Raw genomic sequence first — 17,794 nt, 5'->3', positions numbered from 1 at the left:
GAGATATTTTAACTCCACAGATTCAAGTGGTTCAAACCATTGTGACTTTAGGAACCCCAAAACTACATTGAGATCCCAAGGTGCCACTGGAGGCACAAAAGGAGGCTGTATATGCAGTACCCCTTTTACAACCGTCTGAACTTCAGGAACTGAAGCTAGTTCTTTCTGGAAGAAAATTGACAGGGCCGAAATTTGAACCTTAATGGACCCCAATTTTAAGCCCATAGACCCTCCTGTTTGCAGGAAATGCAGGAATCGACCTAGTTGAAATTCCTCCATCGGGGCCTTACTGGCCTCGCACCACGCAACATATTTTCGCCTAATGCGGTGATAATGCTTTGCGGTTACATCCTTCCTGGCTTTGATCAGGGTAGGGATGACTTCATCCGGAATGCCTTTTTCCTTCAGGATCCGGCGTTCAACCGCCCTGCCGTCAAACGCAGCCGCGGTAAGTCTTGGAATAGATAGGGTCCTTGATGGAGCAGGTCCCTTCTTAGAGGTAGAGGCCACGGGTCCTCCGTGAGCATCTCTTGAAGTTCCGGGTACCAAGTCCTTCTTGGCCAACCCGGAGCCTGGTAAGAGAGGAAGAGGAGGGAACACATACACTGACTGGTACACCCACGGTGTTACCAGAGCGTCCACAGCTATTGCCTGAGGGTCCCTTGACCTGGCGCAATACCTGTCCAATTTTTTGTTTAGGCGGGACGCCATCATGTCCACCTTTGGTTTTTCCCAACGGTTTACAATCATGTGGAAGACTTCTGCTGAGGAAGTCTGTTTCCCAGTTGTCCACTCCCGGAATGAACACTGCTGACAATGCTATCACATGATTTTCCGCCCAGCGAAAAATCCTTGCAGCTTCTGCCATTGCCCTCCTGCTTCTTGTGCCGCCCTGTCTGTCTACGTGGGCGACTGCCGTGATGTTGTCCGACTGGATCAGCACCGGCTGACCTTGAAGCAGAGGTCTTGCTTGGCTTAGGGCTTTGTAAATGGCCCTTAGCTCCAAGATATTTATGTGAAGTGATGTCTCCAGGCTTGACCACAAGCCTTGGAAATTTCTTCCCTGTGTGACTGTTCCCCAGCCTCGCAGGCTGGCATCCGTGGTCACCAGGACCCAGTCCTGAATGCCGAAACTGCGCCCTCTAGAAGATGAGCACTCTGCAACCACCACAGGAGAGACACCCTTGTCTTTGGTGACAGGGTTATCCGCTGATGCATCTGAAGATGCGATCCGGACCATTTTTCCAGCAGGTCCCACTGGAAAGTTCTTGCGTGGAATCTGCCGAATGGAATTGCTTCGTAGGAAGCGACCATTTTTCCCAGGACCCTTGTGCACTGATGCACTGACACTTGGCCTGGTTTTAGGAGGTTTCTGACTAGTTCGGATAACTCCCTGGCTTTCTCCTCCTGGAGAAACACCTTTTTCTGGACTGTGTCCAGGATCATCCTTAGGAATAGAAGACGTGTCGTCGGGATCAGCTGCGATTTTGGAATATTAAGCATCCAACCGTGCTGCCGCAACACTACTTGAGATAGTGCTACCCCGACTACCAACTGTTCCCTGGATCTTGCCCTTATCCGGAGATCGTCCAAGTAAGGGATAATTAAAACTCCCTTCCTTCGAAGGAGTATCATCATTTCGGCCATTACTTTTGTAAAGACCCGGGGTGCCGTGGACAAACCAACCGGCAGCGTCTGAAACTGATAGTGACAGTTCTGTACCACAAACCTGAGGTACCCTTGGTGAGAAGGGTAAATTGGGACATGGAGATAAGCATCCTTGATGTCCAGAGACACCATATAATCCCCTTCTTCCAGGTTTGCCATCACCGCTCTGAGTGACTCCATCTTGAATTTGAACCTTTGTATGTAAGTGTTCAAGGATTTCAGATTTAAATTAGGTCTCACCGAGCCGTCCGGCTTCGGTACCACAAACAGCGTGGAATAATACCCCTTTCCCTGTTGTAGGAGGGGTACCTTGATTATCACCTGCTGGGAATACAGCTTGTGAATGGCTTCCCATACCGCCTCCCTGTCGGAGGGAGACGTCGGTAAAGCAGATTTTAGGAAAACGGCGAAGGGGAGACGTCTCGAATTCCAATTTGTACCCCTGAGATACCACCTGAAGGATCCAGGGGTCCACCTGTGAGTGAGCCCACTGCACGCTGAAATTTTTGAGACGGGCCCCCACCGTGCCTGAGTCCACTTGTAAAGCCCCAGCGTCATGCTGAGGACTTGGCAGAAAACGGGAGAGGGCTTCTGTTCCTGGGAACTGGCTGTTTGCTGCAGCCTTTTTCCTCTCCCTCTGCCACGGGGCAGAAATGAGGAGCCTTTTGCCCGCTTGCCCTTATGGGGCCCAAAGGACTGCGCCTGATAATACGGCGTCTTCTTATGTTGAGAGGCTACCTGGGGTAAAAATGTGGATTTCCCAGCCGTTGCCGTGGCCACCAGGTCTGTTAGACCTACCCCAAATAACTCCTCCCTTTTATAAGGCGATACTTCCATATGCCTTTTGGAATCAGCATCACCTGACCACTGTCTTGTCCATAACCCTCTTCTGGCAGAAATGGACAGCGCACCTACTCTTGATGCCAGTCGGCAAATATCCCTCTGTGCATCACGCATATATAGAAATGCATCTTTTAAATGCTCTATAGTCAGTAATATACTGTCCCTATCTAGGGTATCAATATTGTCAGTCAGGGAATCCGACCAAGCCACCCCAGCACTGCACATCCAGGCTGAGGCGATTGCTGGTCGCAGTATCACACCCGTGTGAGTGTATATACATTTTAGGATATTTTACTGCTTTCTGTCAGCAGGTTCCTTAATGGCGGCCGTATCCGGGGACGGTAGTGCCACCTGTTTAGACAAGCGTGTGAGCGCTTTATTCACCCTAGGGGGTGTTTCCCAACGTCCCCTATCCTCTGGCGGGAAGGGGTATGATGCTAATAACTTTTTAGGAATTAACAGTTTTTATCGGGGGAAACCCACGCATCATCACACACTTCATTTAATTTCTCAGATGCAGGAAAAACTACAGGCAGTTTTTTCTCACCCAACATAATACCCTTTTTAGTGGTACTGGTATTATCAGAAATGTGTAAAAACATTTTCCATAGCCTCAATCATGTAACGTGTGGCCCTACTGGAAGTCACATTCGTCTCTTAATCGTCGACACTGGAGTCAGTATCCGTGTTGGCGTCTGTATCTGCCATCTGCGGTAACGGGCGTTTTAGAGCCCCTGATGGCTTTTGAGACACCTGGACAGGCACAGGCTGAGTCGCCGGCTGTCTCATGTCATCAATCTTTTGTAAAGAGCTGACACTGTCACATAATTCCTTCCATAAGCTCATCCACTCAGGTGTCGACTCCCTAGGGGGTGACATCTCTGTTACAGGCAATTGCTCCGCCTCCACCTCATTTTCCTCCTCATACATGTCGACACAACGTACCGACACACAGCACACACACAGGGAATGCTCTGATAGAGGACAGGACCCCACTAGCCCTTTGGGGAGACAGAGGGAGAGTATGCCAGCACACACCAGAGCGCTATATATATATATACAGGGATAACCTTATATAAGTGTTTTTTCCCCTTATAGCTGCTGTATTGTTATACTGCGCCTAATTAGTGCCCCCCTCTCTTTTTTAACCCCTTTCTGTAGTGTAGTAACTGCAGGGGAGAGCCAGGGAGCTTCCCTCCAACGGAGCTGTGAGAGAAAATGGCACCAGTGTGCTGAGGAGATAGGCTCCGCCCCCTTCTCGGCGGCCTTTTCTCCCGTTTTTCTGTGGAATCTGGCAGGGGTTAAAATTCATCCATATAGCCCTGGGGGCTATATGTGATGTATTTTCGCCAGCCAAGGTGTTTTTATTGCTGCTCAGGGCGCCCCCCCCTAGCGCCCTGCACCCTCAGTGACCGAAGTGTGAAGTGTGCTGAGGAGCAATGGCGCACAGCTGCAGTGCTGTGCGCTACCTTGGTGAAGACAGGATGTCTTCTGCCGCCGATTTTCCGGACCTCTTCTTGCTTCTGGCTCTGTAAGGGGGCCGGCGGCGCGGCTCTGGGACCGGACTCCGAGGCTGGGCCTGTGTTCGGTCCCTCTGGAGCTAATGGTGTCCAGTAGCCTAAGAAGCCCAATCCACTCTGCAAGCAGGTGAGTTCGCTTCTTCTCCCCTTAGTCCCTCGATGCAGTGAGCCTGTTGCCAGCAGGTCTCACTGAAAATAAAAAACCTAAAACTAAACTTTCACTAAGAAGCTCAGGAGAGCCCCTAGTGTGCACCCTTCTCGGCCGGGCACAAAAATCTAACTGAGGCTTGGAGGAGGGTCATAGGGGGAGGAGCCAGTGCACACCAGGTAGTCCTAAAGCTTTACTTTTGTGCCCAGTCTCCTGCGGAGCCGCTATTCCCCATGGTCCTTACGGAGTTCCTAGCATCCACTAGGACGTCAGAGAAATATCAAATATTTTGTTATATAGTCATTCCAAAAGTACTCTGCAGCCTAGCACACGGTGAATTAACTGAAACATCAGAACATAACTATTGCGTGTGTATATATAAATATACAAATATATGTGTGTGCGCGTGCACCTTGGTGCCGAGTGTAAAGGAGTATAAAACATTATATACTTCAGCAGTGACATAAATTTATATGTTTGTTAAATGAATAAAGTATCATGAAACACCACATAACATAGGGGAAGAAGTACTTTCTGAAAGGATGGTATGTGTTTCTTCGGTGACTGCACACTGGGTGCTGCAGTTACCGCAACCCTGCATGTAATAATGCAGGAAAGTGACCAGAATGATTGGGGTGCTATGCTCCCCTGTCATTATCAGAACCACTATATATATATATATATATATATATATATATATATATATATATATATAGGGCGCCAATTTACCAGAGAGGTGAGTAAACACTCCCTGTTCAGAAAATGCATTTATAATACATACCGTCAGTAAGTGGTCTTGCTTTGTCTCGTTAATGGGCAAAGCAGAACTATCGTTAGCCACATATTAATACATCTGCCCCATAGGTCGATAACTAATTAACTGAGGTAATTTACCGCAGCTAATGTATTCGGCCTGGGCTATCCATTAAGCCCCAATACGCAGCAGTTACCAAGGATTATGCTTCGGGTGTCTCAGTGACCACCGACGCTGCGATAACACATGGGATTGGAAGTTTATCCTGAATCCCACGTGTTATTCTACGATAGTGGGTTTTTTTTGGCCAATAAAAACAGTCTATAATTGGATAGCACGATAATGACCATAAGTCAAAAATCGGGTTTTTATGGTCAGAAAAAGGATCAGGCATAATTGGATACCGGCCTCAGTGGGTAATACAGCCTGATCGCTGGCTGCTAACTTTGCTGTCCTGCGTTGTGTGATCGCATGTGTACACCAAGCTGCAAAAATCCACTGTGTGCAGTCTCTGTGCAGCCCAGGACTTACTCCTATAGTGCGATCACAACAGGCTGATCGGGGTCAGAGCTGACGTTAGACACCCTCTCTGAAAACGCTTGGGCACACCTGCGTTTTTCCGGACACTTCCAATAAATGCTTAGTTACCACCCACAAACAACCTCCTCCTGTCAATCACTTTACAAATGCCCGTGCTATCTGATTTTTTGCACCATCCTGTCACTGACCAGGGAAGCCCGTTGTTGTTGTCAGACGCGAGTGCGCATTGTGGTGTATGCGCAGTTAGGACCTGATCACCAAAACGCACAGCAGCGATCAGGTCTGAATAACCCCCTTAGTCTCTTTTCAGATTTCTTTTTTGTTCTTTTGGATCAATTACTTGAGTGCTCCACTTAAAGCATGGTTATATGGAAGGCAAATATAGAAGGAAGGGATGTACATTTTACTTAACAGTTAAAAAGGTGAACAATTGCTAAATAACACACGACAAAATAGTAAAATAAAAAATAAAATGAGGGATACAGGAAAAGAGATGGAAAAAAGAAGAAAAATATTTATACAAAGCCCAATATACTCTTACAAAGAATAATAGTTGAATCAACAAATGAAGAGAGACTATGATATATGGTGTTTTACAAGCATCAACTATGTAACTATGATATGATTTATGCCAGTATTTAAGTATATAATATTCATTTTATGCTCCTTGACATTTCTTTAAGACACACTCAGCACACCAAGGAGCACACATACTGTATTAATAGTTAATCACATCAGTATTTTTAAATATCACTAAAAATGCTTGCCTACTACAGCAGATTATAAATATATTAAAACACGTATTATATAGTGAACATCTTTAGAAAAGATTTATATATATATATATATATATATATATATATATACACATATATATTATTTTTTTATTTTTTTTAACTCACATGTCCCAATGGTTAATCTTCATCTCCACCAGATGATCTATCATAGATGTGGTATATTCTGGGAAGCTGGCTACAAATACACTGATAGAAGACAAGGACAGAAAGATGCTGATATGATGTGGTTACTGTTGTTCTCCAATGGGCAGTATTTATTTACTTCAAAATCTGTATAGCATTAACCAGTTTATAATTATAAGTGTATTAGTTTCCTACAACACAGTGCAGGTAGCTATTTGTAGGCTAAGCCACTGTTCCGCTTATTAATCCACTACAAGCTAATGAGAGCAGAGAAGTATGAGGCACAACATACTCATTAATGCCCCTGGTTCATGGATCACTGACCGACTGCAAAATAGTTCGGAAAACAAGATAGCTTCCTCTACTATGCGTAGGAAATCGTTACACCTAAATGTTAATACTTAACAGTTTATTTCTACCTAATATGCTAGGAGAGAAAATATTCAATATCCATAATTGAAAATATAATACACACATTTTAGTACATAGGCTTTAGCAGGATACAGAGTAATTAATATGTATATAATACAAATATCCAAATTACCTAATATTTAGGAAACAATTGGCCCGATTCCCGACTGCAAAATAGTCCGCTGCAGTCAATATGTCAATACCATGTGGAAAAGTACCCTGTCACAACAGAAAGACTAATAGTTTAGATTATTTCCTGGTACTTTCCAAAGTGAGGGAACAGGAACTCTGTAAAAATCCAGACTTACTACAGTTCAAAGCTAATGGCATTTTCGTTAGTGAGTTCGTTTATGTGCAGAATTCCCATGTCAAAGATCACTAGTCAGCTGTATGCCCATCTGGTTCATAACCTTCTTGTTGGAAGAATGTGTGATGTTAATATTGGTGTAGAACACAGACCGCTGACATACTGAAGGTAAGCATCGGGGTCACTGTTAGGGTTAAGGCCCGCGGGTGGGGAAGGCCCTAGCCGCCACCACCGTAGTCTTAGCCCTAGCCGCCACCCCAGACAGGTTAGGGTAGGGGCCAGAGGAGGGGTAAAATAATTATCCGGTCCCCTACTGGCATTCTCAATGTCGATATGCCGGTGTCAGTTATGTGACCACTGGCATCCCGACAGCCGAGATACCATACCAAACTCGAGACGATGACAGTGGTCATGTGAGCCCCTAGTATACTGTAGCACTAGTGACTTCACACTCATTATTATTCATTTAAAATAATAATTAACCAAAATCCACGATCACAGTATTAGGAGGTAAAACATTTCTTAATCCATTATTCCAAGCTGTAATGTTGGTACTGTACACGAGCCAAATGCTTTTATCCAGAGTTTCTGGTGGCATTTACAGTACTGAGGTAATAATAGTTCTGCATCCAGAAAATAAAGCACTCTGAACTGGTGATCTGATGACTGTTATTACACAACTATAAATACAGGTTGAGTATCCCATATCCAAATATTCCGAAATATGGAATATTCCGAAATACGGACTTTTTTGCGTGAGAGTGAGATAGTGAAACCTTTGTTTTTTGATGGCTCAATGTATACAAACTTTGTTTAATACACAAAGTTATTAAAAATATTGTATTAAATGACCTTCAGGCTGTGTATATTAGCTGTATATGATACATAAATGAATTGTGTGAATGTAGAAACACTTTGTTCAATGCACAAAGTTACAAAAAATATTGGCTAAAATTACCTTCAGGCTCTGTGTATAAGGTGTATATGTAACATAAATGCATTCTGTGCTTAGATTTAGGTCCCATCACCATGATATCTCATTATGGTATGCACTTATTCCAAAATACGGAAAAATCCGATATCAAAAATACCTCTGGTCCCAAGCATTTTGGATAAGGGATACTCAACCTGTATTTCCTGTAGTGTAAAACACAAATGAATGAACCATTTATACACTAAAACAGTATGCTGAATTATGGAAGCATCTGCAATAGGTCAGGGGTTACATTTCTTGTCAATATGAAACCTGAAAGTAACGCAGAGCATTATTGTTGCTCTTCAATATCATGTTCAGCTATTTACTTGACCTTTGATGCACCTGCATTAAAATATCTACCACACAGATGCATTTTCATATGTTTTATGTATGCACAGATAATTTTTCACGCTCAGTCAGATTCCAACACTTTTGGGTTTATTTGCATTCCTTCGTGTTTAAAATGGACCCCTAGTTTCGTTTTTATTATTTTACTTTGCTTTTTTTTTAAAAAAGATAATGATTTTTGATGAATCTGTCCATAACGTAAACAACATCTTTTTATTAGGATTCTATAATTAGTAATATAGTTATATTAGCCATTTCCTATTATTGCCATTAAAGTGCACCTGTAATCACAGAGTGGAAGCAGCTATTTTTGTTAGATGAGCATTCATAAGAATGCAGCATATGTATATGTAGCATATGTATATAAAGAGGCAGTGCCTCAGTCATGTTGCTGGTTCAATAAATAATAGTTTGCCAACAGAACAGGAGGAAAACAAGCACTTGAAGGTAAAGCTGACACTAGCGAAACAAATGACTGTTGGTAAAACTGGGTCAGGATGGGATAACTAATTAAGGGTAATGAACTAGTGGAATGGGAAGTTGAAGCAGTTTTCCTGCCCGCACACAAGGTGTTAAGACAAGTCGCTGGGTAAGTTACTGTACCTGTCTCCCCACATTCTCCTGGAAGGCTGCCTGAGGAACAAAGAACAAACAAGGCAAAATGAGACACCTCTGCTTATAACCAAACACCATCAGAGAAATTCACAACAAGCAGGCTGCTTTATAACTGACCCGTGGCTCACATCCTCATATTAAGTATCTATAGTTTTTGAAACACTACAGTGGACGCTGTCAATGTGACATAAAATGGCGGCCAGTTTGCAAATCCACGCTTTATGCCGACTGTGAATCATGTTTCTGCTTGTAAATAAATTCAATGGGGGATATTCAATTGTTTGAAAAGTCAGTTGGGTGTCTGTTTTTCCCTATCTAATAGACAGGGGAAAAACAGACACCCAAACCAACTTTTCAAACAATTGAATTCCACCTATAAAGTCCATTTTTCTATGGAGTTGTGTGCATTTTCAAAAACATAAAGCATTAGTTGATCTAGTAACAAAGACATATTGCTACTACTGTAGTTCAGACTTCTGCATGAACAAAACTGGTATTTTAATACATTCTATTTATTTTGCTGCTCCCCAAAATATAAGCACACATTCCTTCACAACCGATTGTCAAAAATAGTAGCCAACCTGTGAGTGTCAAACTATGGTTCTGAGGTCACTGTCAATGTGATTGTGGCACCTGAAGAATTGTGCAGTGAAAATGTGTGCAGATTAGGATTTCCAGACCTAATTAGCATTTTTGCATATTTACAGAAACCAAAGTCTATTAGACATAAGTATTCTCCACACTGTCAAAAGTGCACTTGAGATGATTAAAAGACTAATCACTCCTTGCAGACGAACCAGCAGAATTTTCTTATATTTTTTAGAATGTACACCATCCCCAACTAGCACTGTCTGTGAGGGACAGGTTATCCACTGCTCTTGATATTAATATTAATAACAACAATAGGTGAAGAGTGAACACATAGAAGAGATCCTCAGTTGGCCAATTCCAGATTTTGCACTACACCCAATCATTAAGTCATCAATGCCAACAGGATTGGTCTATGGCAGGGGTGGGGCACCTTTTTTCTACCGAGGGCCATTTGGATATTTATAAAACCTTCGGGGGCCATACAAGTCTGCCCCCGCGCGCGCCCAAAAAATGGATGTGGCCAGTTAAAATGGGACGTGATACACATATGCCCCCAATAGTGCAGTGCCAGATCCACAATTGCCCCCACAGTGCCAGGTATACAAATGCCCCCACAGTGCCAGGTATACAAATGCCCCTCATTGCCAGGTATACAGATGCCTCCAAAGTGCCAGGTATACAAATGCCCCCACAGTGCCAGGTATACAAATGCCCCCACAGTGCCAGGTATACAAATGCCCCCACAGTGCCAGGTATACAGATGCCCCCACAGTGCCAGGTATACAAATGCCCCTCACAGTGCCAGCTATACAGATGCCCCCACAGTGCCAGGTATACAGATGTCCCCACAGTGCCAGGTATACAAATGCCCCTCACAGTGCCAGGTATACAAATGCCCCTCACAGTGCCAGGTATACAGATGTCCCCACAGTGCAAGGTATACAGATGCCCCCACAGTGCCAGGTATACAAATGCCCCTCACAGTGCCAGGTATACAGATGCCCCCCCACAGTGCCAGGTATACAGATGCGCCCCCCCCCGTCCCGCTTACTGCTCCTTTCGGCAGGGACACGGAGGAGAGCGCTGCTATGTTGGGCGGCGGCGTGTAAGACTTGAAACCAGCCGCCGTTTCGAGAGCCAATCAGAGCTCGCGGACCGGCAGCCGCGGCTCCTGATTGGCTCACGAACCGGCGGCTGTTTTCAAGTCCTACACGCCGCCGCCCAACAATAGCCGCGCTCTCCTCCGTGTGCTGACAGCTGAGACACGCTGCCGCCGGACTGTGCGGTGGCGTGTCTCACTGAGAGGAGCGGGTGGGCCGGACCAAACGGCTTTGCGGGCCTTATACGGCCCGCGGGCCGGAGGTTCCCCACCCCTGGTCTATGGACTGCCAGTCATTTCCACAAAAACAGTTGTTTAAGGATTCTTCTGTCGAAAAAGGACAAACTGGTTGTACAGATCAGTGTGCATAGCTGTCTCAACATTAGGAGTCTAATTTATAAATAGTACACAATGTCGATATTGACGCAATGGTAGATTTATTTAAACTGTGCATAAATCAAAGTTACTAAAACGCTGCACAATGTTGTAGGAACAATTGAGACACATGGTCTCAGAAATGTATTGAGTGTGGAGGTGGGTATTCAGATGCATTGCATTTTATGGGAGAGTCACAGGCGAGTTGCATTACTGGTTGCAAACTCACATGCTTAATCTGTTACACTGGAGGCCATACTCTGACTGAGATTCTGCACCTAGCATAGAGCAGGTGCAAGTTTCGAAGGTGCATCCGATGGTAGCATCTTAAGACGCCCAAAGTGAGCATCCCAGTCCTTGAACATTCAGATGCAAAGGAAAGAGCTTATACTAGCATTTAGCATGAAGTTGCAGGTGCGGGACACTAAGGGGTATATTTACTAAGGTGCGGATTTATAGAAGTGGAGATGTTGCCCAAAGCCACCAATCAGATTCTACTTATCATTTATCTAGTACCTTCTAGAAGATAAAAGATGGAATCTGATCCACTTCTATAAACTTGAACCTTAGTAAATATATCCATAGAACAATGCTGTTTCCGACTCAGAATCAGCCCCTAAGTAACTGACAGCAGCACACTTCTATATCGCTGCACCGCAATTTGTACATTGTGTGAAGTGCTGGATACACAGCAGCACAAAAAAAATAAGAATTTACTTACCGATAATTCTATTTCTCGTAGTCCGTAGTGGATGCTGGGAACTCCGTAAGGACCATGGGCACAAAAATAAAGCTTTAGGAATACCTGGTGTGCACTGGCTCCTCCCCCTATGACCCTCCTCCAAGCCTCAGTTAGGATACTGTGCCCGGACGAGCGTACACAATAAGGAAGGATTTTGAATCCCGGGTAAGACTTATACCAGCCACACCAATCACACCGTACAACTTGTGATATGAAACCCAGTTAACAGCATGATAACAGAGGAGCCTCTGAATAGATGGCTCACAACAAGAACCCGATTAGTTAACAATAACTATGTACAAGTATTGCAGACAATCCGCACTTGGGATGGGCGCCCAGCATCCACTACGGACTACGAGAAATAGAATTATCGGTAAGTAAATTCTTATTTTCTCTGACGTCCTAGTGGATGCTGGGAACTCCGTAAGGACCATGGGGATTATACCAAAGCTCCCAAACGGGCGGGAGAGTGCGGATGACTCTGCAGCACCGAATGAGAGAACTCAAGGTCCTCCTCAGCCAGGGTATCAAATTCATAGAATTTTGCAAACGTGTTTGCCCCTGACCAAGTAGCTGCTCGGCAAAGTTGTAAAGCCGAGACCCCTCGGGCAGCCGCCCAAGATGAGCCCACCTTCCTTGTGGAATGGGCTTTTATTGATTTAGGCTGCGGTCATCCTACCGCAGAATGCGCCAGCTGAATAATGCTACAAATCCAGCGCGCAATAGACTGCTTAGAAGCAGGAGCACCCAGCTTGTTGGGTGCCATCAGGATAAACAGCGAGTCAGTTTTCCTGACTCCAGCCGTCCTGGAAAAATAAAATTTTCAGGGCCCTGACTACGTCCAGCAACTTGGAATCCTCCAAGTCCCTAGTAGCCACAGGCACCACAATAGGTTGGTTCAAGTGAAAACCTGAGACCACCTTTGGGAGAAACTGAGGACGAGTCCTCAACTCTGCCCTATCCATATAGAAAATCAGATAAGGGCTTTTACATGACAAAGCCGCCAATTCTGACACACGCCTGGCCAAGGCCAACAGCATGACCACTTTCCACGCGAGATACTTTAGCTCCATGGTTTTAAGTGGCTCAACCAATGCGACTTTAGGAAATCCAACACCACGTTGAGATCCAAAAAGTGCCACAGGAGGCACAAAAGGAGGCTGAATATGTAGTACTCCTTTAACCAAAGTCTGAACTTCAGGCAGTGAAGCCAGTTCTTTCTGGAAGAAAATCGACAGAGCCGAAATCTGGACCTTGATGGACCCCAATTTGAGGCCCAAACGTCACCCCTGCTTGCAGGAAGTGCAGGAATCGACATAGTTGAAATTCCTCCGTCGGGGCCTTCATGGCCTCCCACCAAGCAATAAATTTTCGCCAAACGCGGCGATAATGTCTTGCGGCGACATCCTTCCTGGCTATGATCAGGGTAGGGATGACTTCCTTCGGAATACCCTTTTCCTTTAGGATCCGGTGTTCTACCGCCATGCCGTCAAACGCAGCCGCGGTAAGTCTTGGAACAGACAGGGTCCCTGCTGCAGCAGGTCTTGTCTAAGCGGCAGAGGCCAAGGGTCCTCTGCCAGCATCTCTTGAAGTTCCGGGTACCAAGCTCTTCATGGCCAATCCGGAACCCCGAGTATGGTTTTCACTCCTCGCCTTCTTATTATTCTCAGTACCTTGGGTATGAGAGGTAGAGGAGGAGACACATAAACCGACTGGTACACCCAAGGTGTCACTAGAGCGTCCCCAGCGATCGCCTGAGGGTCCCTTGACCTGGCGCAATATCTTTTCAACTTCTTGTTGAGGCGGGACGCCATCATGTCCACCCGTGGTCATTACCAACGGTTTACCCGCATTTGGAAAACTTCTGAATGAAGTCCCCATTCTCCTGGGTGTAGGTCGCCCATCGGAGAATCCTTGTGGCTTCTGCCATCGCCATCCTGCTTCTTGTGCCGCCCTGTCTGTTTACATGGGCGACCGCCGTGATGTCGTCTGATTGGATCAGTACCGGCTGGTTCTGAAGCAGGGGCCTTGCTTGGCTTAGGGCATTGTAAATGGCCCTTCGCTGCAGAATATTTATGTGAAGCGAAATCTCCTTAGAAATTTCTTCCCTGTGTGACTGCACCCCAGCCCCGAAGGCTGGCATCCGTGGTCACCAGGACCCAGTCCTGTATTCCGAATCTGCGGCCCTCTAGTAGATGAGCCCTCTGCAGCCACCACAGCAGCGACACCCTGTATCTTGCTGACAGGGTTATCCGCTGTTGTATCTGTAGATGGGACCCGGACCATTAGTCCCACAGGTCCCACTGGAACGTCCTTGCGTGGAGTCTTCCGAATGGAATTATGCTTCGTACGAAGCCACCATTTTTCCCAGGACTCGTGTGCATTGATGTACCTACACCTGTCCTGGTTTTAGGATGTCTCTGACTAGAGATGACAACTCCTCGGCTTTTTCCACTGGAAGAAACACTCTTTTCTGGTCTGCGTTCAGAAACATTCCCAGGAACAGAAGACGTGTCGTCGGGACCAGCTGTGACTTTGGAATATTGAGAATCCAGTCGTGCTGTTGTAGCACTTCCCGAGAGAGTGCTACCCCCACTACCAACTGTTCTTTGGACCTCGCCTTTATCAGGAGATCGTCCAAGTACGGGATAATAAAAACTTTCTTCTTGCGAAGAAGTATCATCACTTCTGCCATTACCTAGGTAAAGACCTTCGGTGCCGTGGACAACTCCACCGGCCGCGTCTGGAACTGATAGTGACAGTCCTGTACCACATATCTGAGGTACTCCTGGTGAGGAGGGTAAATGGGGACATGCAGGTACGCATCCTTGATGTCCAGGGAGACCCTGTAATCCCCCTCGTCCAGGCTCGTAATATCCGCCCTGAACGATTCCATCTTGAACTTGAATCTTCTGATATAAAAGTTCAAGTATTTTAATTTCAAGACGGGTCTCACCGAAACGTTTCGGTACCACAACCACTGTGGAATAGTAACCCCTTCCTTGCTGAAGGAGGGGCACCTTGACAATCACTTGTTGTGATTATAGTGTTGAATATCCACCAACACCGTCTCCCTAGCAGAGGGAGGTGCCGGTAAGGCAGATTTTAGGAAACGGCGGGGGGAAGAACGTCTCGAACTCCAGCCTGTACCCCTGAGATACTACTTGAAGGACCCAGGGATCCATGTGAGAGAGCCCACTGTCCGCTGAAATTTCTGAGACGGGCCCCCACCGTACCCAGGTCCGCCTGAGCAGCCCCCGCACCATGCTGTGGACCTACCGGACGCAGGGAGGATTTCTGCTCTTGGGAACTAGCTGTGTGTTGCAGCTTTTTCCTCTACCTTTGCCTCTCGGCAGAAAGGATGAGCCTCTAGCCCTCTTGCTTTTCTGGGGCCGAAAGGACTGTACTTGATGATACGGTGCTTTCTTTTGTTGCGGGGTAGCCTGTGGCAAAAAAATCGATTTCCCAACAGTAGCTGTGGAAACGAGGTCTGAAAAACCATCCCCAAACAGTTTTACCCCCTTATAGGGCAACTTCCATGTGCCGATTCGAGTCGGCATCGCCTGACCATTGCCAAGTCCATAACCCCCGTCTGGCGGCAATGGACCTAGCGCTTATTTTTGATGCCAGCCGGCAAATATCCCTCTGTGCATCACGCATGTATAAGACCACGTCTTTTATATGCTCTATTTTCAGCAAAATATTGTCCCTATCCATAGTTATTTTCCGACAGGGAATCTGACCACGCAGCGGGAGCACTGCACATCCATGCCGAAGCAACGGCTGGTCGCAATATAATGCCCTAATGTGTGACTATATCTTATAGGGTAACCTCCTGCTTTCTATCAGCAGGTCCCTTCAGGGCGGCCGTATCCGGAGACGGTAGTGCCACCTTTTCTGATAAGCGTGTAAGCGCTGTATCTACCCTATGGGGTGTTTCCCCGCGTGACCTATCCTCTGGCGGGAAAGGGTACGCTGCCAATAACAGTTTTAGAAATTATCAATTTCTTACCGGGGGAAGACCACTCTTCCTCACACACCTCATTTAATTTCTCAGATGCAGGAAAAACTACTAATAGTTTTCTCTCACCAAACACAATACCCTTTTATGTGGTACCTGGGGTATAATCATAAATGTGTAATACATTTTTCATTGCCTCAATCCTGTAACGGGTGGACCTATTTGGAGGGTACACCAGTCTCATCGACGTCGACACTGGAGTCAGTATCCGTGTCGACATCTGTGTCTGTTATCTGAGGTAGCGGGCGATTTTAGAGCCCCCCATGACATTTGAGACGCTGGAACAGGCACAAGCTGAGTAGCCGGCTGTTCTGTGTCGTCGACCTTTTATGTAAGGAGTTGACACTTTCACGTAATCCTTCCATAAGTTCAACCACACCGGTGTCGACCCCGCAGGGGGTGACAATATATTTACAGGCATTCGCTCCGCCTCCACCTCATTATCCTCCACATACCTGTCGACACAGCCGTACCGACACACAGCACACACACAGGGAATGCTCTGATAGAGGACAGGACCCCACAAAGCCCTTTGGGGAGACAGAGGGAGAGTATGCCAGCACACACCAGGGCGCTATATATCACAGGGATAGCACCTATAAAAAGTGTTTTCCCCTCATAGCTGCATATATATATATGTATACTGCGCCTAAATTGTGCCCCCCCTCTCTTTTTAACCCTTTCTGTAGTGTATTAACTGCAGGGGAGAGCCAGGGAGCTTCCCTCCAACGGAGCTGTGAGGGAAAAATGGCGCCAGTGTGCTGAAGGAGATAGCTCCGCCCCTTTTTCGCGGACTTTTCTCCCGCATTTTTATGGATTCTGGCAGGGGTTAATGTACATCAATATAGCCCTGGGGGTTATATGTGATGTATTTTTGCCAGCCAAGTTGTTAATATTGCTGCTCAGGGCGCCCCCCCCCCAGCGCCCTGCACCCATCAGTGACCGCAGTGTGAGGTGTGCATGAGGAGCAATGGCGCACAGCTGCAGTGCTGTGCGCTACCTTGATGAAGACTGATGTCTTCTGCCGCCGATTTTCCGGACCTCTTCTTGCTTCTGGCTCTGTAAGGGGGCCGGCGGCGCGGCTCTGGGACCGGACTCCGAGGCTGGGCCTGTGTTCGATCCCTCTGGAGCTAATGGCGTCCAGTAGCCTAAGAAGCCCAAGCTGGCTGCAAACAGGCAGGTTCGCTTCTTCTCCCCTTAGTCCCTCGATGAAGTGAGCCTGTTGCCAGCAGGTCTCACTGAAAATAAAAAACCTAAAACTAACTTTTATCTAAGAAGCTCAGGAGAGCCCCCTAGATTGCACCCTGCTCGGTCGGGCACAAAAATCTAACTGAGGCTTGGAGGAGGGTCATAGGGGGAGGAGCCAGTGCACACCAGGTAGTCCTAAAGCTTTCTTTTTGTGCCCAGTCTCCTGCGGAGCCGCTATTCCCCATGGTCCTTACGGAGTTCCCAGCATCCACTAGGACGTCAGAGAAATAAGAATTTACTCACCGGTAATTCTATTTCTCGTAGTCCGTAGTGGATGCTGGGACTCCGTAAGGACCATGGGGAATAGCGGCACCGCAGGAGACTGGGCACAACTAAAAGAAAGCTTTAGACTACTGGTGTGCACTGGCTCCTCCCACTATGACCCTCCTCCAGACTTCAGTTAGGATACTGTGCCCGGAAGAGCTGACACAATAAGGAAGGATTTTGAATCCCGGGTAAGACTCATACCAGCCACACCAATCACACCGTATAACTCGTGATACAATACCCAGTTAACAGTATGATAACAACTGAGCCTCTCAACAGATGGCACAATAATAACCCTTTAGTTAAACAATAACTATATACAAGTATTGCAGACAATCCGCACTTGGGATGGGCGCCCAGCATCCACTACGGACTACGAGAAATAGAATTACCGGTGAGTA

General features: G+C 46.4%; 1 protein-coding gene across 1 annotated transcript in view; it reads right to left on the bottom strand.

Moving 5' to 3' along the window:
- The window catches only part of TBCD (tubulin folding cofactor D), a 707,681-nt gene that overhangs the window by 312,713 nt on the left and 377,174 nt on the right, over window positions 1-17,794 (bottom strand). Inside the window, exons 17-19 of the mRNA XM_063961004.1 lie at window positions 9,039-9,068; window positions 6,938-7,023; window positions 6,376-6,456 (exon numbers count right to left, since the gene is read on the bottom strand). Of these exons, the coding sequence (XP_063817074.1) occupies window positions 6,376-6,456; window positions 6,938-7,023; window positions 9,039-9,068 (197 nt within the window). The remainder of the gene's footprint in view (window positions 1-6,375; window positions 6,457-6,937; window positions 7,024-9,038; window positions 9,069-17,794) is intronic.

The sequence above is a fragment of the Pseudophryne corroboree genome, chromosome 3 (assembly GCF_028390025.1).
Source record: "Pseudophryne corroboree isolate aPseCor3 chromosome 3, aPseCor3.hap2, whole genome shotgun sequence".
Lineage (NCBI taxonomy): Eukaryota > Metazoa > Chordata > Amphibia > Anura > Myobatrachidae > Pseudophryne > Pseudophryne corroboree.
Note: the sequence above shows the minus strand (reverse complement) of the source record. Positions and strands in the feature narration are given on the sequence as shown.